Here is a 22,212-nt window from a genome sequence, read left to right as displayed (position 1 = left end):
CCTGAGGTGCCTATACAATGGAGCTCCCCCACAAGTGACCCCATTTTGGAAGCTAGAGCCCTCAAATCATTTTTCTAGATGTTTGGTGAGCACTTTGAACACCTGGGGGCTTCACAGAAGTTTATAACGTTGAGCCGTGAAAAGAAAAAAAAATTTTTTTACCACAAAACGGTTGCTTCAACTAGGTAGCTTTTTTTTCCACAAGGGTATCAGGAAAAAATGCACCATAAAATGTATTGTGCATTTTCTCCTGAGTACGCAGATACCTCATATGTGGTGGAAATCAAATGTTTTGACACACGGCAGTGCTCGGAAGGCAAGGAGCGCCATTTGAATTTTTGAGTGCAAAATTAGCTGCACTCATTAGCGGACGCCATGTCGGGTTTGAACACCCCCTGAGGTGCCTAAACAATGGAGCTCCCCCACAAGTGACCCCATTTTGGAAACTAGAGCCCTCAAATATTTTTTCTAGATGTTTGGTGAGCACTTTGAACACCTGGGGGCTTCACAGAAGTTTATAACGTTGAGCCGTGAAAAGAAAAATTTTTTTTTTTACCACAAAACTGTTGCTTCAACTAGGTAGCTTTTTTTTCACAAGGGTATCAGCAAAAAATTCACCATAAAATTTAGTGCAATTTCTCCTGAGTACGCAGATACCTCATATGTGGTGGAAAGTAATTGTTTGGGCGCATGGCGGGGCTCAGAAGAGAAGGAGCGCCATTTGACAGCAAAATTGGTTGGAATCATTAGCGGACGCCATGTCACGTTTGGAGACCCCCTATGGTGCCTAAACAGTGGAGCTCCCCCACAAATTACCCCATTTCGGAACTAGACCCCTCAAGGAATTTATCTAGATGTTTGGTGAGCCCCTTGTACCCTCAGGGGCTCCACAGAAGTTGATAACGTTGAACCGTGAAAATTATTTTTTTTTTTTAACCACAAAATTTTTGTATCAACCAGGTAGCTTTTTTTTTACAACGGTACCAGGAAAAAATGTACCATAAAACATATTGTGCAATTTTTCCTGAGTACGTAGATACCTCATGTGGTGGAAAGTAATTGTTTGGGCGCACGGCGGGGCTCAGAAGAGAAGGAACGCCATTTAACTTAACAAAAAGCGTCGCGAATACGGAACAAAGTCACGCCAAAAATTGAGCAGGGATGCCGATCCGTTATGTGCATCCCTGATCAGTGCTCGGCGGGACGCACGGATGGACGCGATACAAAAAGCGTTGCGAATACGGAAAAAAATCACGCCAAAAACTGACCACGGATGCAGATCCGTTATCTGCATCCCTGATCAGCGCTTGGCGGGACGCACGGACGGATGAAGTGTAAAAATGGACAGGATACAAGAAAAAAAAAAAAAAAAGTTATACTCAGTACCAAGAGGATCACTGACCAGAAGAGCTGCAGAGGAACAAAAAGGCAGTGAGATAGACAGCTTTACACCAGCAGCAGGCAGGACGTTGGACAGATCAGCAGAAGGACCCAGCGATGGAGGCAGATGTGATCGAGCCAGTGAAGAGCTCGGACGACCCGTGAAGGCAGGTAAGAGGACGTCGGGGGGGGGGGGTGCAGGGGGGGGATGGGGAGAGGATGGGGAGAGGGGGGGCAGATGGGGGGGCAGATGGGGGGGGGTTAGAGGGAGCGCAGAGGGGGCTGAGAAGCAAAGGCAGAAGGAAGGAACCTTGGAAGCAGAATAGAGATGACAGAGGAGGCAGGCAGATCGCGTGGGGAGCAGATAGGGATGCTGGGGGGCAGATCGGGGCGTAGGGGGGCAGATCGGGGGGGGCACGGGCAGGGGCCTTCACGGGAGCGCACAGGGGCCATCGCCGGAGCGCAATACTTACCATTGGAGCAGGCGCGGTGACAGCAGAGGCGGCGTGGTACCAAAAGTACCAGCCACTCCACGCTGCAGACATGTTTGGGGAGGGTCCCCAGACCAGGACAGGCCTGGGGAGGGCGGCCACCCGCAGATCAGACCGCCCCACTGCACACTGATTGGAGCGATTGCGCGTCATAGCACGATCGCTCCAATCAGTGCTGCAGGGGCTGGGGGCGACATGTTTGAGATCCACCTATGATCTGCTGTAGCTGCTACGGCATCTCATAGCTGGATTTCACAGTCTCGCACTAATTCGGGCATTATTTTTGCCGAAGTTAGTGCGAACGATGTGGTTGGCAATTCAGATTTGAACAGCCAATCACATCGATCGCCTATGGGGGGTGGCGATGCCACCCCCCCTGGGGTCAAGCAAAGGTCCCCTGCTGTAAGAAACAGCAGGGGACATCATTTGAAAGACGTTGCTATGGCCACGGCAATCAAATGAACTTTAGGCAGTAAAATTACGTCCCTGGTCGTTAAGTCACGTTAAAATAGGACGTAATTTTACTGCCCGCAGTCGTGAAGGGGTTAAAGCACCACTCCAGCGTTTTTTTTTTCCACCACTAAAATGGTATTTTTAAGTCCCCTGTCCCTAGTAAGATACTCCATTCGGAATCTTCACCTTTTATCAACGTCACTACAGCTCCACAGCGCTTTCTTTGGACTGCAACTTCTGAACAGCTGAGAGCCAGGACAAGGTCGAAACGAGACTCTCAAACTTTGAGTGACCTCTAGTTCATTCTATAAAACATTGGAGCGATCCAGTAGGTCACAAACTGCTGGAGACCAACAGGAGTGGTGGTGATCGAAGGTGAAGATACTGGAGAGAGAATAACAAAAGGGTCAGGGAACTTAGATTAACCCCTTAAAGACCCTTGACGTACTGGGTACATTATGGTGACATGGTGCTAAACTACCCATGACGTACCCAGTACGTCATGGCAAAATTGCAGCCCCGGAGCCCCAGTGAGTGCAATCAGTTTACAAAAACCTTAGATTCGGGGAGGAGGGGCCCTCTGCCTAACCTCAGGAGGGGTGGTGCCTCCTCCCCGGACCTACGGAGGCTGTGATTGGCTGACGAACACCGCTCAGCCAATCACAGCCACTGTAATATTTCAGCCATTGAAAATGGCTTAAACATTGAAATCCAGCCCTGATCAGTGCAGCTGTAGCACTGGCCATTGGCTGGAGCTGGGTGATCAGTGCTTCACCTGCCCCCAGCTCTGATTGGAGAGATCGGCCTTGTGACCAATCTCTCCAATCACCGTGGATCTGGGGCCGGAGACCGCTCCCCTCCGCTTTACTCCGTCCGTGGAAGCCGAGGGGAGTGATCCTTGCAAGTGCCCTGGTAAGCCCCTGGCCCCGATCCGCTGCCACTGCCACCGATCTCTATCTGCTGCAGCCGCCTCCATCTGCCACCGCTCTCTCCCATCAGCTGCTGCCCCCCTCCGTGATCTCCTATCCTCATCTGCTGCCCCCTCCACCATCTCCCACCCTGTGCGATCTGCCACCCGCCTTCGCCATCTCACCTCCGCAATCTCCTGCCCGCTGTCCGCCATGTCACCTCCGCGATCTGCCGCCCGCTGCCCGCCATGTCACCTTCCCGATCTGCCGCCCGCCTCCGCCATGTCACCTTCCCGATCTGCTGCCCGCTCTCCACCATGTCACCTTCCCGATCTGCTGCCCGCTCTCCACCATCTAACCCTCCCGATCTGCTGTCCCCTCCCCATCTCACCCTACCCGATCTGCTGCCCCCTCCCCCATCTCACCCTCCCCGATCTGCTGCCCGCTCTCCCTCATCAGCTGCTGCCCCCTCTCTCACTCTCCCTGATCTGCTGCCTGCTCTACCATCCTCTTAATCTGAAGCTCCCTCCCCCACCTCTCACCCTCCCCGATCTGCCGCGCCCCTCTCCCATCCTCCGCCCCGCCCTCCCCCATCCTCCGCCCCGCCCTCCCCCATCCTCCGCCCCGCCCTCCCCCATCCTCCGCCCCGCCCTCCCCCATCCTCCGCCCCGCCCTCTCCCATCCTCCGCCCCGCCCTCTCCCATCCTCCGCCCCGCCCTCTCCCATCCTCCGCCCCGCCCTCTCCCATCCTCCGCCCCGCCCTCTCCCATCCTCCGCCCCGCCCTCTCCCATCCTCCGCCCCGCCCTCTCCCATCCTCCGCCCCGCCCTCTCCCATCCTCCGCCCCGCCCTCTCCCATCCTCCGCCCCGCCCTCTCCCATCCTCCGCCCCGCCCTCTCCCATCCTCCGCCCCGCCCTCTCCCATCCTCCGCCCCGCCCTCTCCCATCCTCCGCCCCGCCCTCTCCCATCCTCCGCCCCGCCCTCTCCCATCCTCCGCCCCGCCCTCTCCCATCCTCCGCCCCGCCCTCTCCCATCCTCCGCCCCGCCCTCTCCCATCCTCCGCCCCGCCCTCTCCCATCCTCCGCCCCGCCCTCTCCCATCCTCCGCCCCGCCCTCTCCCATCCTCCGCCCCGCCCTCTCCCATCCTCCGCCCCGCCCTCTCCCATCCTCCGCCCCGCCCTCTCCCATCCTCCGCCCCGCCCTCTCCCATCCTCCGCCCCGCCCTCTCCCATCCTCCGCCCACCTAGTCTCCCCCTTTTTGCAGCACATCCATGCGTGTGTCCTGATTTTTTTTCTGTAAACTAAGAAAGAAATACAAATAAACTTAGTTTAGGGCCAGTAAAATTATACTGTAGTAATTGTCAACTACAGTATTTTTTACTGAATATTGTAAGGGTCAGCCCAGTGCCACACGTGAAAGCGATGCACGAGTCTCACATCGCATGTGGGGGAGTTCCATTGTTTAGGCACCTCAGGGGGTCCCCAAATGCAACATGGCGTCCGCTAATAATTCCAACCAATTTTACTGTGAAATGGCGCTCCTTCTCTTCTGAGCCCTGCCGTGCGCCCAAACAATTGATTTCCACCACATATGAGGTATCTGTGTACTCAGGAGAAATTGCACAATACGTTTTATGGTGCATGTTTTCCTGATACCCTTCGGATTTCTTTATTATTTCATCAGGAACTATATTTTTGATTGCAGGAACGGCATTTGTGTATTCCACACTGGGGAATAGAGTAAGAATGTTAAGGATATGTGCACACGCTGCTGAAAGTTTCTCCACCAAAAAACACAGGAAAAAACTGAATAATTGACATGCTGATTTTTTCTGCACCAAACAACTGCAAGGAAAAAAGCAGCAACATGCACACAGCATTACTGATTTCTAAGGCTATGTGCGCACGTAGCGTTCTGTCCCTGCAGAAATTTCTGCAGCGATTTGAACAGCACACATGCGCTTCAAATGGCTGCAGAAAGAGTCCGTAATGAAAAAAAAAGCGGATTCCATGCACTGACTGCAGCCCCCTCCCATAGACAGAGCAGAGGCTGCATGCAGAGCGTAGGAAAGAAGTGAATTCACTTCTTAGAACGCGCGCTTCGGGCAGCAGCTGAAGCGCTGCGCTCTAATATGCCACGTGCGCACGTCTCCTGCATAATCTTCATAGATTATGCTGGGGACGCAAGACGCATGCAGTTACGCTGCAGTGCAGATCGCAGCGTAACTGCATGCAAAGAAGGGAATTTTGTTTACTTACCGTAAATTCCTTTTCTTCTAGCTCTAATTGGGAGACCCAGACAATTGGGTGTATAGGCTATGCCTCCGGAGGCCGCACAAAGTATTACACTTAAAAGTGTTAAGCCCCTCCCCTTCTGCCTATACACCCCCCGTGCTCCCACGGGCTCCTCAGTTTTGGTGCAAAAGCAAGAAGGAGGAAAAGATTATAAACTGGTGTAAAGTATATTCAATCCGAAGGAATATCGGAGAACTGAAACCAAACAACATGAACAACATGTGTACACAAAAAAACAGGGGCGGGTGCTGGGTCTCCCAATTAGAGCTAGAAGAAAAGGAATTTACGGTAAGTAAACAAAATTCCCTTCTTTGTCGCTCTATTGGGAGACCCAGACAATTGGGATGTCCAAAAGCAATCCCTGGGTGGGTAAAATAATACCTCGTAATAGAGCCGTAAAACGGCCTCTTCCTACAGGTGGGCAACCGCCGCCTGAAGGACTCGTCTACCTAGGCTGGCATCCGCCGAAGCATAGGTATGCACCTGATAGTGTTTCGTGAAAGTGTGCAGGCTCGACCAGGTAGCCGCCTGACACACCTGATGACCCGTAGCCTGGTGCCTCAAAGCCCAGGACGCGCCCCCGGCTCTGGTAGAATGGGCCTAGAGCCCTGAGGGAACCGGCAGCCCGGTAAGCTTCGAGAATTGGTTCCTTGATCCACCGGGCCAGGGTTGATTTGGAAGCCTGTGACCCTTTACGCTGGCCAGCGACAAGGACAAAGAGTGCATCCGAGCGGCGCAGGGGCGCCGTACGAGAAATGTAGAGCCTGAGTGCTCTCACCAGATCTAACCAGTGCAAATCCTTTTCACATTGGTGAAATGGATGATGACAAAAAGAGGGTAAGGAGATATCCTGATTGAGATGAAAGGGGGGTACCCCCCTTGGGAGAAATTCCAGAACCGGACGCAGAACCACCTTGTCCTGGTGAACCCCAGGAAAGGGGCTTTGCACGACAACATTGCTAGCTCAGACACTCTCCGAAGTGAAGTGACTGCTACTAGGAAAATCACTTTCTGCGAAAGGCGTGAGAAAGAAATATCCCTTATTGGATCGAATGGTGGTTTCTGAAGAACCATCAGCACCCCGTTCAGATCCCAGGGTTCTAACGGCCGCTTGTAAGGATGAACGATGTGACAACCCCCTGCAGGAACGTGCATACCTGTGGAAGTCTGGCTAGGCGCTACTGGAAAAAACACAGAGAGCGCTGAGACTTGTCCCTTAAGGGAGCCGAGCGACAAACCCTTTTCCAGTCCAGATTGAAGGAAGGACAGAAAAATGGGCAAGGCAAAAGGCCAGGGAGAAAAACCTCGAGCAGAGCACCACGACAGGAAATTTTTCCACGTCCTGTGGTAGATCTTGGCGGACGTTGGTTTCCTAACCTGTCTCATAGTGGCAATGACCTCTTGAGATAATCCTGAAGACGCTAGATCTAGGACTCAATGGCCACAGTGTCAGGTTGAGGGCCGCAGAATTCAAATGGAAAAACGGCCCTTGAGACAGCAAGTCTGGTCGGACTGGTAGTGCCCACGTTTGGCCTACCGTGAGATGCCACAGATCCGGGTACCACGACCTCCTCGGCCAGTCTGGAGTGACGAGGATGGCGCGGCGGCAGTCGGCCCTGATCGTGCGTAACACTCTGGGCAACAGTGCCAGCGGAGGAAACACATAAGGGAGTTGAAACTGCGACCAATTCCGAACTAAGGCGTCTGCCGCCATAGCTCTGTGATCGTGAGAGCGTGCCATGAATGCCATGACCTTGTTGTTGTGCCGGGACGCCATTAGGTCGACGTCCGGCCTCCCTCAGCGGCAACAGATCTCCTGAAACACGCCCGGGTGAAGAGACCATTCCCCTGCGTCCATGCCCTGGCGACTGAGAAAGTCTGCTTCCCAGTTTTCGACGCCCGGGATGTGAACTGCGGAGATGGTGGAGGCCGTGGCTTCCACCCACATCAAAATCCGCCGGACTTCCTGGAAGGCTTGCCGACTGCGTGTTCCGCCTTGGTGGTTGATGTAAGCCACCACTGTGGAGTTGTCCGACTGAATTCGGATCTGCTTGCCTTCCAGCCACTGCTGGAACACTTTTTAGGGCAAGATACACTGCCCTGATCTTCAGAACATTGATCTGAAGCGAGGACTCTTGCTGAGTCCACGTACCCTGAGCCCTGTGGTGGAGAAAGACTGCTCCCCACCCTGACAGACTCGCGTCCGTCGTGACCACCTCCCAGGATGGGGGTAGGAAGGATTTCCCATGCGATAATGAAGTGGGAAGAAAGCCACCCCCTAAGGGAAGCTTTGGTTGCCTGAGAGAGGGAGACGTTCCTGTCGAGGGACGTCGGTTTCCTGTCCTATTTGCGTAGGATGTCCCAATGAAGAGGACGCAGGTGAAACTGCGCGAAAGGAACTGCCTCCATTGCTGCCACCATCTTCCCCAGGAAGTGCATGAGGCCCTTCAAGGGGTGTGCTTGACCTTGAAGGAGAGATTGCACCCCTTTCTGTAGTGAACGCTTGTTGATCAGCGGAAGCTTCACTATCGCCGATAGGGTATGAAACTCCATGCCAAGATATGTCAGCGATTGGGCTGGTGTCAGATTTGACTTTGGAAAATTAATGATCCACCCGAAACTCTGGAGAGCCCCCAGAGAAGCGTCGGGGCTGTGTTGGCATGCCTCTTGAGAGGGTGCCTTGATCAGCAGATCGTCCAAGTAAGGGATCACCGAGTGACCCTGAGAGTGGAGGACCGCAACTACTGTAGCCCTGACCTTGGTGAAAACCCGTGGGGCTGTAGCCAGGCCGAACTGCAGTGCCACGAACTGCAGGTGTTCGTCTCCTATGGTGAAGCGCAAGAAGCGTTGGTGCTCTGGAGCCACCGGTACGTGGAGAAAAGCATCTTTGATATCGATCGATGCAAGGAAATCTTCTGGGGACATTGAGTCGATGACGGAGCGGAGGGTTTCCATCCGGAACTGTCTGGTCTATACGTGTTTGTTGAGCAGTTACGGGTCCAGGACAGGACGGAAAGACCCGTCCTTCTTTGTAACCACAAACAGGTTGGAGAAAAACCCGTGACCCTGTTGCTGAAGAGGAACAGGGACCACCACTCCTTCTGCCCTCAGGGTGCCCAGCGCCTGCAGAAGAGCCTCGGCTCGCTCGGGAGGCGGGGATAACCTGAAGAATCGAGTCGGGGGACGAGAGGCGAACTCTAACTTGTAACCGTGAGACAGAATGTCTCTCGCCCAACGGTCTTTTACCCTTGGCAGCCAGGAGTCGCAAAGGCGGGAAAGCCTGCCACCAACCGAGGATGCGGATTGAGGAGACCGAAAGCCATCAAGAAGCCGCTTTGGTAGCGGCACCTCCGGTGGTCTTTTTGACTTAGACCGCCATGAATCGGAGAGCCCTTGATCTATTCAGAGGCCTTTTGGACGAGGAGAATTGGGACCTGCCCGCGCCCCGAAAGAACCGAAACCTCGACTGCCCCATCCTCTGTTGGGGTATGTTCGGTTTGGGCTGGGGTAAAGATGTATCCTTTCCCTTGTATTGTTTGATGATTTCATCCAAACGTTCGCCAAACAGTCGGTCGCCAGAAATTGGCAAACTGGTTAAACGCTTTTTTGGAAGCAGAATCTGCCTTCCAGTTCCGTAGCCACAAGGCCCTGCAGAGTACCACCGAATTGGCGGAGGCAACCGCCATACGGCTCGCAGAGTCCAGGACAGCATTAATAGCGTAAGACGCAAATGCCGACGTCTGTGGCTGCGTCAATTTGCGCTTGACCTGCTGAGATAGCTTGTAGCACCCATACGGCTGCAAATGCTGGTGTAAAAGAAGCGCTGATAGCTTCATAGATGGATTTCAACCAGAGCTCCATCTGCCTGTGAGTGGCATCTTTGATTGATAGACGCTATAAGATCGTTCACTATGGCGTCCCCGTCAGGCGTATCAAGATTGAGAGCGGCCTCAGGATCAGAATCCTGATCAGCTGTCTCCGCTTCATCATCCAGGGATTCCCCCCGCTGAGACCCTGACCAATATGAAGATGTCGAGGGAATTTCCCAGCGAGCTTGCTTAGACGGTCAGGGGCTGGGGTCTGCATCAGAGACCTCACTCTGGGATCTATGAGACACCCCGGGGAGACCTCTGGTCCAACTGAGGTGGGCCAGGGAGCAATGATTCAACAGTGCCCCTGTGCTGAGATACCGGTCTGGATTGCTCAGTGGATCCTGCCGGCAGAGGGGTTGTACATGCGGCGCAGGCAGCATAGTAAGCCTGTGGTTTGGCGCTCCTGCCTTTTATGGGCGCCATGCTGTTGACTTCCCTGAGCAACACAATATATATACAGAATCAACTGTGCACCATACAGTGTAAAGCATATCTTATAAACATATGATTTAAAATTACACTCCTGCACAAATGTGGCTAGCACCACAGATGCTGCATACCCCCCGCATAAAGCGGTTGTGAGGCCACCAGGGTCCCTGCCTGGGTCTGTCAGAATTTGTCCCCCTCTGCAGCATTCAAGGAGCTGACAGGAATGGCTGCCGGCTTCTGAGGAGAGGACAGTGAGGGGGGTGGAGTATGCAAAGCATGCTCCAGCCCTCAGTGCTGCTCATCCTGTGCAGCGTCCCGCCCTTCCCCTGCTTGTCAGGGCTGTGGGCGGGAGGAAGAAAGACTAGGCCGCAAAAGCCGGGGACTCGAGTAATAAACGCGGCCGCCGTAAAAGCGCGGCCGCGCGGAAGTCCCCGGCGCACTACAAGTCCCAGCCGCGCCTCAGTGTCAAAACATGGCGGCGGCGGTCAGCGCGGTAGTCTCCCTACATAAACACACTCAGCGATGCTGAGTGTGTAATGGCACGGCTGCCGGCGTCCTGAGAGAGGAGGAAGCCGTGGGCGTGACCCTTAGAAAGAGCGGGAACTGGTGCCTCACAGTGCAGTGAGGGGAGTGGAGTATGCAAAGCATGCTCCAGCCCTCACTGCAGCTCGTCTGTAAAGCGTCCCGCCCTTCCCCTGCCTGTCAGGGCTGTGGGCGGGAGGAGGAAACACTAGGCCGTACAAGCCGGGGACTCAAGTAATGAGCGCGGCTGCCATAAAAGCGCGGCCGCGCGGAAGTCCCCGGCGCACTACAAGTCCCAGCCGCGCCTCAGTGTTAAAAACATGGCGGCGGCGGTAGTACGGTAGTCCCCCTACATAAACACACTCAGCGACGCTGAGTGTGTAATGGCACATTAACCCGGTCAGCGCCGCGGTCCCCGGTGCACTAGCACACCCAGCAATGCTGGAGTGTTGCTGTGCGCGGTCCCCACAGGGACACAGAGTACCTTCAAGTAGCAGGGCCATGTCCCTGAACGATACCCGGCTCCTATCCAGCAGAGTCTTAGGAGCTGTGGATGAAGCACGGTCTCAGTGCCTGGAGACCGGTAAGATCCCACTTCACCCAGAGCCCTGAGGGGGATGGGGAAGGAAAGCAGCATGTGGGCTCCAGCCTCCGTACCCGCAATGGATACCTCAACCTTACAACACCGCCGACAAGAGTGGGGTGAGAAGGGAGCATGCTGGGGGCCCTATATGGGCCCACTTTTCTTCCATCCGACATGGTCAGCAGCTGCTGCTGACCCATCTATGGAGCTGTGCGTGCGTGTCTGACCTCCTTCGCACAAAGCAAAAAACTGAGGAGCCCGTGGGAGCACGGGGGGTGTATAGGCAGAAGGGGAGGGGCTTAACACTTTTAAGTGTAATACTTTGTGCGGCCTCCGGAGGCATAGCCTATACACCCAATTGTCTGGGTCTCCCAATAGAGCGACAAAGAAAATGCAACGTGCGCACATAGCCTATAGGCTGCTTTACACCAGACAATCTATCGTGCGATAGATCGTCGGGGGTCATGGTTTTTGTGACGCACATCCAGCATCGCTGGCGATGCCAGCCTGTGTGACACCTCCTAGCGACGCAGTATCGCTCACAAATCGTGAGTCGTGTACTGGTCGCTAGGTTCCATAATATCGTTTAATTTGATTGTTCATCGTTTCCATGGTAGCACATGCCACTCTGACACCCCGGGAACGATGAACAGCAGCTCACCTGCGTCACGCGGCCGCCGCCGGCTATGTGAAGGAAGGAGGTGGGCGGGATGTTTACATCCCGCTCATCTCCGCCCCTCCACTTCCATTGGCCGGCGGCCGTGTGAAGTCGCTGTGACGCCGAACGTCCCTCCCACTCCAGGAAGTGGACGTTCGCCGCCCACAGCGTGGTCGCACGAGAGGTAAGTACGTGTGACGGGGGTTACTGACTTTGTGCGACACGGGCAGCGATTTGCCCGTGACGCAAAAAGGACGGGGGCGGGTACGATAGATTGTGAAATTGCACAATCGGTCGTACCGTGTAAAGCAGCCTTAAGACTTTGCTGGGATAAGGATAGACATGCAGATTTGAGCAACAAACGCCACAATAAACTGCACCAAAATTGGCAAAATTGGGTCTTATAATTAAGGGTCACATTTTTATACCCATGCTACAATTTTAACCACTTAATGACCAAGGACATGTTGGTACATCCTTGGTCGCCTCCCTTTGGTTACTGCGGCAAGCCAGATGTATTCCCGGGAAATATCTGCTGATCAGCAGACGTGTAGCTAACAGGATAGGGGGGATCAGAGCGATTTAAAGGGCTGTGACAGGAATAATGCTGTTCACCGCCATTGGCAGCCCATGATTAGGTCATGGGGCACCAAAGGGTTGTCATCGTAGCACAGGATCAGCCGATGACCCGACACTTCCATGACTCACTTCCTGTGAGAGCCAACAGAGCAGCAGCACTCACAGGAGATGCGTATTGCTCTGATCAGGAGAAGAAATCAATCGGACACTGCAGTCATAAAATCCCCTACAAGGACTAGTAAAATCAATAAAGATGTTAAAATATATCTAAGTATGTTTTAAAAAATGAAAAGAAGGGAATTTTGTTTACTTACCGTAAATTCCTTTTCTTCTAGCTCTAATTGGGAGACCCAGACAATTGGGTGTATAGGCTATGCCTCCGGAGGCCGCACAAAGTACTACACTTAAAAAAGTGTTAAGCCCCTCCCCTTCTGCCTATACACCCCCGTGCTCCCACGGGCTCCTCAGTTTTGGTGCAAAAGCAAGAAGGAGGAAAAATAATTATAAACTGGTTTAAAGTAACTTCAATCCGAAGGAAACTCGGAGAACTGAAACCATTCAACATGAACAACATGTATACACAAAAAAACAGGGGCGGGTGCTAGGTCTCCCAATTAGAGCTAGAAGAAAAGGAATTTACGGTAAGTAAACAAAATTCCCTTCTTTTTCGCTCTATTGGGAGACCCAGACAATTGGGACGTCCAAAAGCAGTCCCTGGGTGGGTAAAATAATACCTCGTAAGAGAGCCGTAAAACGGCCCTTTCCTACAGGTGGGCAACCGCCGCCTGAAGGACTAGTCTACCTAGGCTGGCATCCGCCGCAGCATAGGTATGCACCTGATAGTGCTTCGTGAAAGTGTGCAGGCTCGACCAGGTAGCCGCCTGACACACCTGCTGACCCGTAGCCTGGTGCCTCAAAGCCCAGGACGCTCCCACGGCTCTGGTAGAATGGGCCTTCAGCCCTGAGGGAACCGGAAGCCCAGCCGAACGGTAAGCTTCGATAATTGGCTCCTTGATCCACCGAGCCAGGGTTGATTTGGAAGCCTGTGACCCTTTACGCTGGCCAGCGACAAGGACAAAGAGTGCATCCGAGCGGCGCAGTGGCGCCGTACGAGAAATGTAGAGTCTGAGTGCTCTCACCAGATCTAACAAGTGCAAATCCTTTTCACATTGGTGAACTGGATGAGGATAAAAAGAGGGTAAGGAAATATCCTGATTGAGATGAAAGGGGGATACCACCTTAGGGAGAAATTCCGGAACCGGACGTAGAACCACCTTGTCCTGGTGAAAAACCAGAAAAGGGGCTTTGCACGACAATGCTGCTAGCTCAGACACTCTCCGAAGAGAAGTGACTGCTATTAGAAAAACCACTTTCTGCGAAAGTCGTGAGAGGGAGATATCTCTCATTGGCTCGAATGGTGGTTTCTGAAGAACCATCAGCACCCTGTTTAGATCCCAGGGTTCTAACGGCCGCTTGTAAGGTGGAACGATGTGACAAACTCCCTGCAGGAACGTGCGTACCTGTGGAAGTCTAGCTAGGCGCTTCTGGAAAAACACAGAGAGCGCTGAAACTTGTCCCTTAAGGGAACCGAGCGACAAACCCTTTTCCAGTCCAGATTGAAGGAAGGACAGAAAAGTAGGTAATGCAAATGGCCAGGGAGAAAAACCCTGAGCAGAGCACCACGGCAGGAAAATTTTCCACGTCCTGTGATAAATCTTGGCGGACGTTGGTTTCCTAGCCTGTCTCATAGTGGCAATGACTTCTTGAGATAACCCTGAAGACGCTAGGATCCAGGACTCAATGGCCACACAGTCAGGTTAAGGGCCGCAGAATTCAGATGGAAAAACGGCCCTTGAGACAGCAAGTCTGGTCGGTCTGGTAGTGCCCACGGTTGGCCGACCGTGAGATGCCACAGATCCGGGTACCACGACCTCCTCGGCCAGTCTGGAGCGACGAGGATGGCGCGGCGGCAGTCGGCCCTGATCTTGCGTAACACTCTGGGCAACAGTGCCAGCGGAGGAAACACATAAGGGAGCTGAAACTGCGACCAATCCTGAACTAAGGCGTCTGCCGCCAGAGCTCTGGGATCTTGAGACCGTGCCATGAACGTTGGTACCTTGTTGTTGTGCCGGGACGCCATGAGGTCGACGTCCGGCACCCCCCAGCGGCAACAGATCTCCTGAAACACGTCCGGGTGAAGGGACCATTCCCCTGCGTCCATGCCCTGGCGACTGAGATAATCTGCTTCCCAGTTTTCCACGCCTGGGATGTGAACTGCGGATATGGTGGAGGCCGTGGCTTCCACCCACATCAAAATCCGCCGGACTTCCTGGAAGGCTTGTCGACTTCGTGTGCCGCCTTGGTGGTTGATGTATGCCACCGCTGTGGAATTGTCCGACTGAATTCGGATCTGCTTGCCTTCCAGCCACTGCTGGAACGCTTTCAGGGCAAGATACACTGCCCGAATTTCCAGAACATTGATCTGAAGCGAGGACTCTTGCCGGGACCACGTACCCTGAGTCCTGTGGTGGAGAAAAACCGCTCCCCACCCTGACAGACTTGCGTCCGTCGTGACTACTTCCCAGGATGGGGGTAGGAAGGATTTCCCCTTCGATAATGAAGTGGGAAGAAGCCACCACCGAAGGGAAGCTTTGGTCGCCTGAGAGAGGGAGACGGTCCTGTCGAGGGACGTCGGCTTCCTGTCCCATTTGCGTAGGATGTCCCATTGAAGAGGACGCAGGTGAAACTGCGCGAAAGGGACTGCTTCCATTGCTGCCACCATCTTCCCCAGGAAGTGCATGAGGCGCCTCAAGGGGTGTGACTGGCCTTGAAGGAGAGATTGTACCCCTGTCTGTAGTGACCGCTGCTTGATCAGCGGAAGCTTCACTATCGCTGAGAGGGTATGAAACTCCATGCCAAGGTATGTGAGCGATTGGGCCGGTGTCAGATTTGACTTTGGAAAATTGATGATCCACCCGAAACTCTGGAGAGTCTCCAGGGTAGCGTCGAGGCTGTGTTGGCATGCCTCTTGAGAGGGTGCCTTGATCAACAGATCGTCCAAGTACGGGATCACCGAGTGACCCTGAGAATGGAGGACCGCTACTACAGTAGCCATAACCTTGGTGAAAACCCGTGGGGCTGTTGCCAGGCCGAATGGCAGTACCACGAACTGCAGGTGTTCGTTTCCTATGGCGAAGCGCAAGAAGCGCTGGTGCTCTGGGGCAATCGGAACGTGGAGATAAGCATCTTTGATATCGATCGATGCAAGGAAATCTCCTTGGGACATTGAGGCGATGACGGAGCGAAGGGATTCCATCCGGAACCGCCTGGTCTTTACGTGTTTGTTGAGAAGTTTCAGGTCTAGGACAGGACGGAAAGACCCGTCCTTCTTTGGGACCACAAACAAGTTGGAGTAAAAACCGTGGCCCTGTTGATGAAGAGGAACAGGGACCACCACTCCTTCTGCCTTCAGAGTGCCCAGCGCCTGCAGAAGAGCCTCGGCTCTCTCGGGAGGCGGAGAAGACCTGAAGAATCGAGTCGGGGGACGAGAGATGAACTCTATCTTGTAACCGTGAGAGAGAATGTCTCTCACCCAGCGGTCTTTTATTTGTGGCAGCCAAGCGTCGCAAAAGCGGGAGAGCCTGCCACCGACCGAGGATGCTACTAGAGGAGGTCGAAAGTCATGAGGAAGCCGCCTTGTTAGCGGTGCCTCCAATGTTCTTTTTAGGACGTGACTTAGACCGCCATGCATCAGAGTTCCTTTGTTCTTTCTGAGACCTTTTGGACGAGGAGAATTGGGACCTGCCCGCGCCCCGAAAGGACCGAAACCTCGCCTGCCCTCTCCTCTGTTGGGGAATGTTCTGTTTGGGCTGGGGTAAGGATGTATCCTTTCCCTTGGATTGTTTGATGATTTCATCCAGACGCTCGCCAAACAGCCTGTCGCCAGAAATTGGCAAACTGGTTAAGCGCTTTTTGGAAGCAGAATCTGCCTTCCATTCCCGTAGCCACAAGGCCCTGCGGAGTACCACCGAATTGGCGGTCGCCACCGCCGTACGGCTCACAGAGTCCAGGACAGCATTAATAGCGTAAGACGCAATTGCCGAGGTCTGGGTGGTAATGGATGCCACTTGTGGCGCGGCCGTGCAAGTGGCTGCTTCAATTTGCGCTTGACCTGCTGAGATAGCTTGCAGCGCCCATACGGCTGCGAATGCTGGGGCAAAAGAAGCTCCGATAGCTTCATAGATGGATTTCAACCAGAGCTCCATCTGCCTGTCAGTGGCATCTTTGAGCGAGGCCCCATCTTCCACTGCAAGTATGGATCTAGCCGCCAGTCTGGAGATTGGAGGATCCACTTTGGGACATTGAGTCCAACCTTTAACCACGTCCGGGGGGAAAGGATAACGTGTATCCTTAAGGCGCTTAGAAAAACGCTTATCTGGACAAGCATGGTGATTCTGGATTGCCTCTCTGAAATCAGAGTGGTCTAGAAACATACTCTGTGTCCGCTTGGGAAACCTGAAACGAAATTTCTCCTGCTGAGAAGCTGACTCCTCCGCCGGAGGGGCTGAGGGAGAAATATCCAGCAACTGATGGATGGACGCAATAAGATCGTTCACTATGGCGTCCCCGTCTGGAGTATTAAGATTGAGAGCGCTCTCAGGATCAGAATCCTGATAAGATGTCTCCGCATCATCAACCAAAGATTCCCCCCGCTGAGACCCTAAACAATATGATGTCGAGGGAAATTCTAAGCGAGCCCGCTTAGTCAATCTGGGGCTGGGGTCTAAGTCAGAACCCTCAGACTGGGATGTAGGAGATACCCCGGGAGGACATTGTTGGTCCAACTGGGGGGGGCCCGGGAACAACGATTCAACAGGGTCCCGTTGCTGAGATACCGGCCTGGACTGCAAGGCTTCTAGTATCTTAGCCATAGTCTCAGGAGTTTAGCAAACTCAGTCCCCGTCACCTGGAAAGTGTCAGCAGGTGGCTCCCCCTGGGCCCCTCTTAGCATAGGCTCCGGCTGAAGAAGTGGCACAGGGGTCGAACACTGCACACAATGAGGGTCAGTGGAACCTGCCGGTAGTGGGGTCTTACAAGCGGCGCAGGCAGCATAATAAGCCTGTGTTTTGGCACCCCTGCCTTTTGTGGGCGCCATGCTATAGTTTTCCTTGAGTTACACAAAAGGGTATATAGCTAGAATGCACTGTGCTCATACAGTGTAAAATATATATGATACACAAATAATGTACCAATATACTACAGCACCATGGGGCTAGCACCAACAGGTGCTGCTTACCAGCCGCCTAAAGCGGTTGTGAGGCCACCAGAGACCGTGTCTGGGTCTCCCAGGACTTGTCCCTCTTCTGCAGCGTCGGTGGAGCTGACAGGAATGGCTGCGGCGTCCTGACGAGATGAGGGAGCTGTGGGCGTGGCCGAGAAAGAGCGCGAACTGGTGCTCACACCGTGCACAGTGAGGGGGGTGGAGTATGTAAATCATACTCCAGCCCTCAGAGCTGCTCGCTCCGTGCAGCGTCCCGTCCTTCCCCCTGCCTGTCAGGGCTGAGGGCGGGAGAAAAGTAAACTAGGCCGCAAGGAAGCCGGGGACTCTAGTAATAAACGCGGCCGCCGTAAAAGCGCGGCCGGCGTGAAAGTCCCCGGCGAACTACAAGTCCCAGCCGCGCCGCAGTGTCCCATGGCAGCGGCGGTTAGTGCGGTAGCCCTTACATATAAACACACTCAGCGACGCTGAGTGTGTAATGGCACATATAGACCCGGTCAGCGCCGCGGTCCCCGGTGCACTAGCACACCCAGCAAAGCTGAGGTGATGCCGTGCGCGGTCCCCACAGGGATACAGAGTACCTCCAAGATGCAGGGCCATGTCCCTGAACGATACTCGGCTCCTATCCATCAGGCTCCACAGGAGTTGTGGATGGAGCACGGTCTCAGTGCCTGGAGACCGGTAAGATCCCACTTCACCCAGAGCCCAGAGGGGGATGGGGAAGGAAAACAGCATGTGGGCTCCAGCCTCCGTACCCGCAATGGGTACCTCAACCTTACAACACCGCCGACAAGAGTGGGGTGAGAAGGGAGCATGCTGGGGGCCCTATATGGGCCCACTTTTCTTCCATCCGACATAGTCAGCAGCTGCTGCTGACTAATCTGTGGAGCTGTGCTGTGCGTGTCTGACCTCCTTCGCACAAAGCAAAAAACTGAGGAGCCCGTGGGAGCACGGGGGTGTATAGGAAGAAGGGGAGGGGCTTAACACTTTTAAGTGTAGTACTTTGTGCGGCCTCCGGAGGCATAGCCTATACACCCAATTGTCTGGGTCTCCCAATAGAGCGAAAAAGAAAATAAAAAAACTTTAAAGTTCAAATCACTCCTTTTGCAGAGTCGCAGAGTCTGAGTTCAAAAATGCCCGATCAAAATATATTACCAATTAATCTGATCGGCATGGCAGCTCAGTGGTTAGCACTGCAGTCTTGCAGCACTGGGGTCCTGGGTTCGAATCCCACCACAGACACCATCTGCAAGGAGTTTGTATGTTCTCCCAGTGTTTGCGTGGGTTTCTTCCGGGGTCTCCCGTTTCCTCCCACAATTCAAAGACAGTGATAGGGAATTTAGATTGTCCCCATTGAGGCTCACAGCGTTCCTTATGTATGTAAAGCGCTGCGGAACATGATAGTGTGACGCCCTGGCCTATGAGGTATTCACAGGATATTGTGCAATCTGCCCTTCTGTGCAATATCCACCTCCTCCTTGGTTACGGGTCCCTAACCAAAAGGTGTTGCCCAAGACCAGCTAATCAAAATCCTAGGAACACACTGCACCAGACCCACCAGTGGACGGTCTGAGTGGAATAGGGTCTCCCACTTGGGGGGTTGGTTAAGGGGAGAGTCAGGAGCAGTGGAGTTTGAGTCACAGAGAGAGAGGAGGTCAGGAGCTGGGCTCCTTGGAAGTACTAGGTAGTTGAGGTTGGTCTGGGCCTGGTAGGAGCTGGACCCCAGCTCGCAGGGGATCGTGACAAGGGGCACGGCATTGTCGTAGAGGACAGTCGGCGGCCTTGTACCATCACCGGGCTGGGATCATGGCACGATGGGGTAAGTGGACCCTAGGTCAGGGAGTAGCTTCAGGCAACCTGACAATTTACCCGACGAGAACGGAGCCAAGATCCGCTCTCCACCAGCTCCAAAATTGGGGTACTAGCGCAACGAGAGGGATAGGACTTTCCATAAATACGGTCCAAGAAATCCCAAGCGTGAACCCTGAGAGCAAGCTCCCTCAGTTAGCCATACTGGGGAGCGGGACCTGACTAGTTTCAGGCTACAGGGACCAACTAGAGAGAAACAAGGTGCCAAGGGAAAGGTCACAGATCAACAGGCAACACCAATGGAAATGGGACCCAGGCGTGCTCCCCCTCAGCGGCAGCGGTGTCAAGAACTTTGGTTTACTACAATTGTCGGTGTCAGCGTTATTGGACTGAGTGAGTACGCGAGTGACCCTTACCTCCCCAACGACACCTCCCTGTCACCATCACCGAGTTCCGGGTCATCCCCCTACCCGTGGAGGGGTTAAACACCTGGCTGCACACTCCATCGCCACGGGGTACTCCACCTTACCACGGGTGGCGTCACAAACTATTCCATACAATACCCCCTGTAAATACCCCCTTTTTCTATTCGAGTGGCCGCGAGACCACCGAGTCCGGACGCCCCTCGAGCCACCGCGGATCCAGATCCAAGCAGTCCGGCTGCTGGCACGGGGGCGGTACAATACCGCTATATAAATAAAATTTATTTATTGGTAGACAGCGTGGCAAGAAAAAAAATCCAAACGCAAAACTTTTTTTTGTCAGCGCAACATTAAAATGCAATAACAAGTGATCAAAACATCGCATCTACAAAAAAATGCTCAAGACAAATAAGGCACCACTGAGCCCCAGGTCCTGAAAAATCAGAACGTACGACTCAGAAAAATAGTGACAAAAATGCTATTTTTTTGGGCCAATTTCCAATCATTGTTGTCACCACTTAGATAAAAGTAAAACTATACATGTTTGGTATCTACAAACTCGTACTGACCTGGAGAATGATAAGGTCAGGTTGGTTTTACCATATAGTGAACATGGTGAAAAAAAAACCATTGTGGAACTTCACTTTTTTCACCATTTTTCCCCACACATTTGGATCCCCCCCAGTTTCCAGTGCACTATATGGTAAACTCAATGGTGTCATTTAAAGAACAACTTGCCAATACTAAGGGTGTAAAATCTAGGTGTGAGCACCCCCCACCATCACACTCCAGGACCCCCATAGCACTTGCCCACTTCACTCCTCCAGACTCACTTGTGTCCTCCATTATGTCACATACCTCTCCCTTCTTCAAGGAATTGATGACTTTTCGCTCCAGCCCTGTTGCCTGCTCCTCATCTGTGGGGACTCCTAATTGTAGAATTAAAAAGCCACAAAAAGGACAGATGTTACTATAAGGAGAGGTAACCCACCCGAGAGTGGCTGATAACAGAGGGTAATAGTAAACAGTTGGTGTGTGTGATAACTCAGATGCAGGTAGTGCAGCAGTGATTTCAGGGACAGCTCCATAAGTAACATAGTAACTCCCAGTGCCTGAGAGTAGCTGTGTGCAGAGGTCACAGCCCTGTCACCTGCTGTCACTGGCATTGGAGCAGTCAGGCTGAGTACGTGCTGATGGGAGGCGCACATAACGACACTGCTGCAAAGTCACGTCCACAGTCCCCGTCCTATGCCCTTCACAGGGGGCACGCCAGCACTATAGCCAACACATACTCACACACCAGATATGCGGCACTGTCCACCATGCCGGCCATACCCACCACCAGCGCTCATTGCTCGGACACATGGTCTGCTGAGGAGCACGGTCCTGGGAGACGCTGCAGCCCGGGGAACAGCGCGACCGACCAGCTGGAGAAACCTCCAAGAAGACATGACTCCGGCACGAGACCTGCACACCCGGCAGCTGCCGCTCCAGCGTCCAGGGGGCGGGGCTGCGCGCGGGCAGAGCGTATTTATACCCGGAGACCATACCAAGCGCATAACGGAGGGGTGTGCAGAAGGAAAGTAACGCGAGGAGAGGCCGTGTAATCTCCGTACATGGCTGTAATGTACTGCAACCGCTGGATAAATAACTGTGCTTCCGACATATGGAGACTGAAGAGCATCAGGCACAGGTGGATCCCCCATCTGTGTTCTAGTAGTAGGCGCCCAATAAGGGCTCGTGCACACGAGTGTAGAAATTTGACGAGTGCAGTGCGAGAAACATTGCACTCACAGTACAGCAATGTTATTCAATCAGGCGCAGCACACGTGCTACTTTTTTCCTTACTGAAATGGAAAACTATTGCATTTTTTTTTTAACTCATTTACCCCCTAGCCCAGGGGCGGGAACCTATGGCTCTTGTGAGGGCTGCATCTGGCTCGCAGACAAATCTTCCAGTTTGTAATACACACTTTTTTTTGTCCCCTAAAACTGGGAGGAAAATGGGGGTGCATTTTTTATATATATATATATATATATATATATATATTTTACTCACCCTCCCCGGCACCCACGTCGCGCGCCGTCCTCTCTGAGCCACGATGCAGTTCAGCTGGATATGCGCCCTCCAACGCACATCCAGCTGAAGCAAGGCAAGGACCGGGGTCGGCATGCGCCTCCAACTCTCCCAGCGATCATCCCGCACATGTCTTCGGCTCACAGAGCGAATACCTGTCTCCGCCGGTTGCCGAGTCCTCGCCACCTCCACGGCTCTGCTTTCCTGCAGCAATGTGATGACCTCATCATACTGCTGCGTGCTAAGGCTACTTTCACATTTGCGTTGGACAGCTTCCGTTGCTATCCACAGCCTTGAGGAATTACGGTAACCATTGCAGGAAACCGTTATATTCCTCATAGACTTCTATTAGCTATGGATAGCAACGGATGGTCTTGCATTGCATCCGTTGCATGACGCAGCGTCGTTATTTTGACACTGCGTCGGGCGGAGGGAACATGCGTCGGCCGACGGCAT

The 22,212-nt window shown here is 53.5% G+C and overlaps 1 protein-coding gene across 1 annotated transcript in view; it reads right to left on the bottom strand.

The window, feature by feature from the left end:
* The window catches only part of LOC142313364 (cytochrome c oxidase subunit 5B, mitochondrial-like), a 44,614-nt gene extending 23,419 nt beyond the window's left edge, over window positions 1-21,195 (bottom strand). Inside the window, exons 1-2 of the mRNA XM_075352379.1 lie at window positions 21,019-21,195; window positions 20,538-20,608 (exon numbers count right to left, since the gene is read on the bottom strand). Of these exons, the coding sequence (XP_075208494.1) occupies window positions 20,538-20,608; window positions 21,019-21,130 (183 nt within the window). The 5' untranslated portion in view covers window positions 21,131-21,195. The remainder of the gene's footprint in view (window positions 1-20,537; window positions 20,609-21,018) is intronic.
* Window positions 21,196-22,212: the final 1,017 nt, after the last annotated feature.

This window comes from Anomaloglossus baeobatrachus, chromosome 5 (assembly GCF_048569485.1).
Source record: "Anomaloglossus baeobatrachus isolate aAnoBae1 chromosome 5, aAnoBae1.hap1, whole genome shotgun sequence".
Classification (NCBI taxonomy): domain Eukaryota; kingdom Metazoa; phylum Chordata; class Amphibia; order Anura; family Aromobatidae; genus Anomaloglossus; species Anomaloglossus baeobatrachus.
Note: the sequence above shows the minus strand (reverse complement) of the source record. Positions and strands in the feature narration are given on the sequence as shown.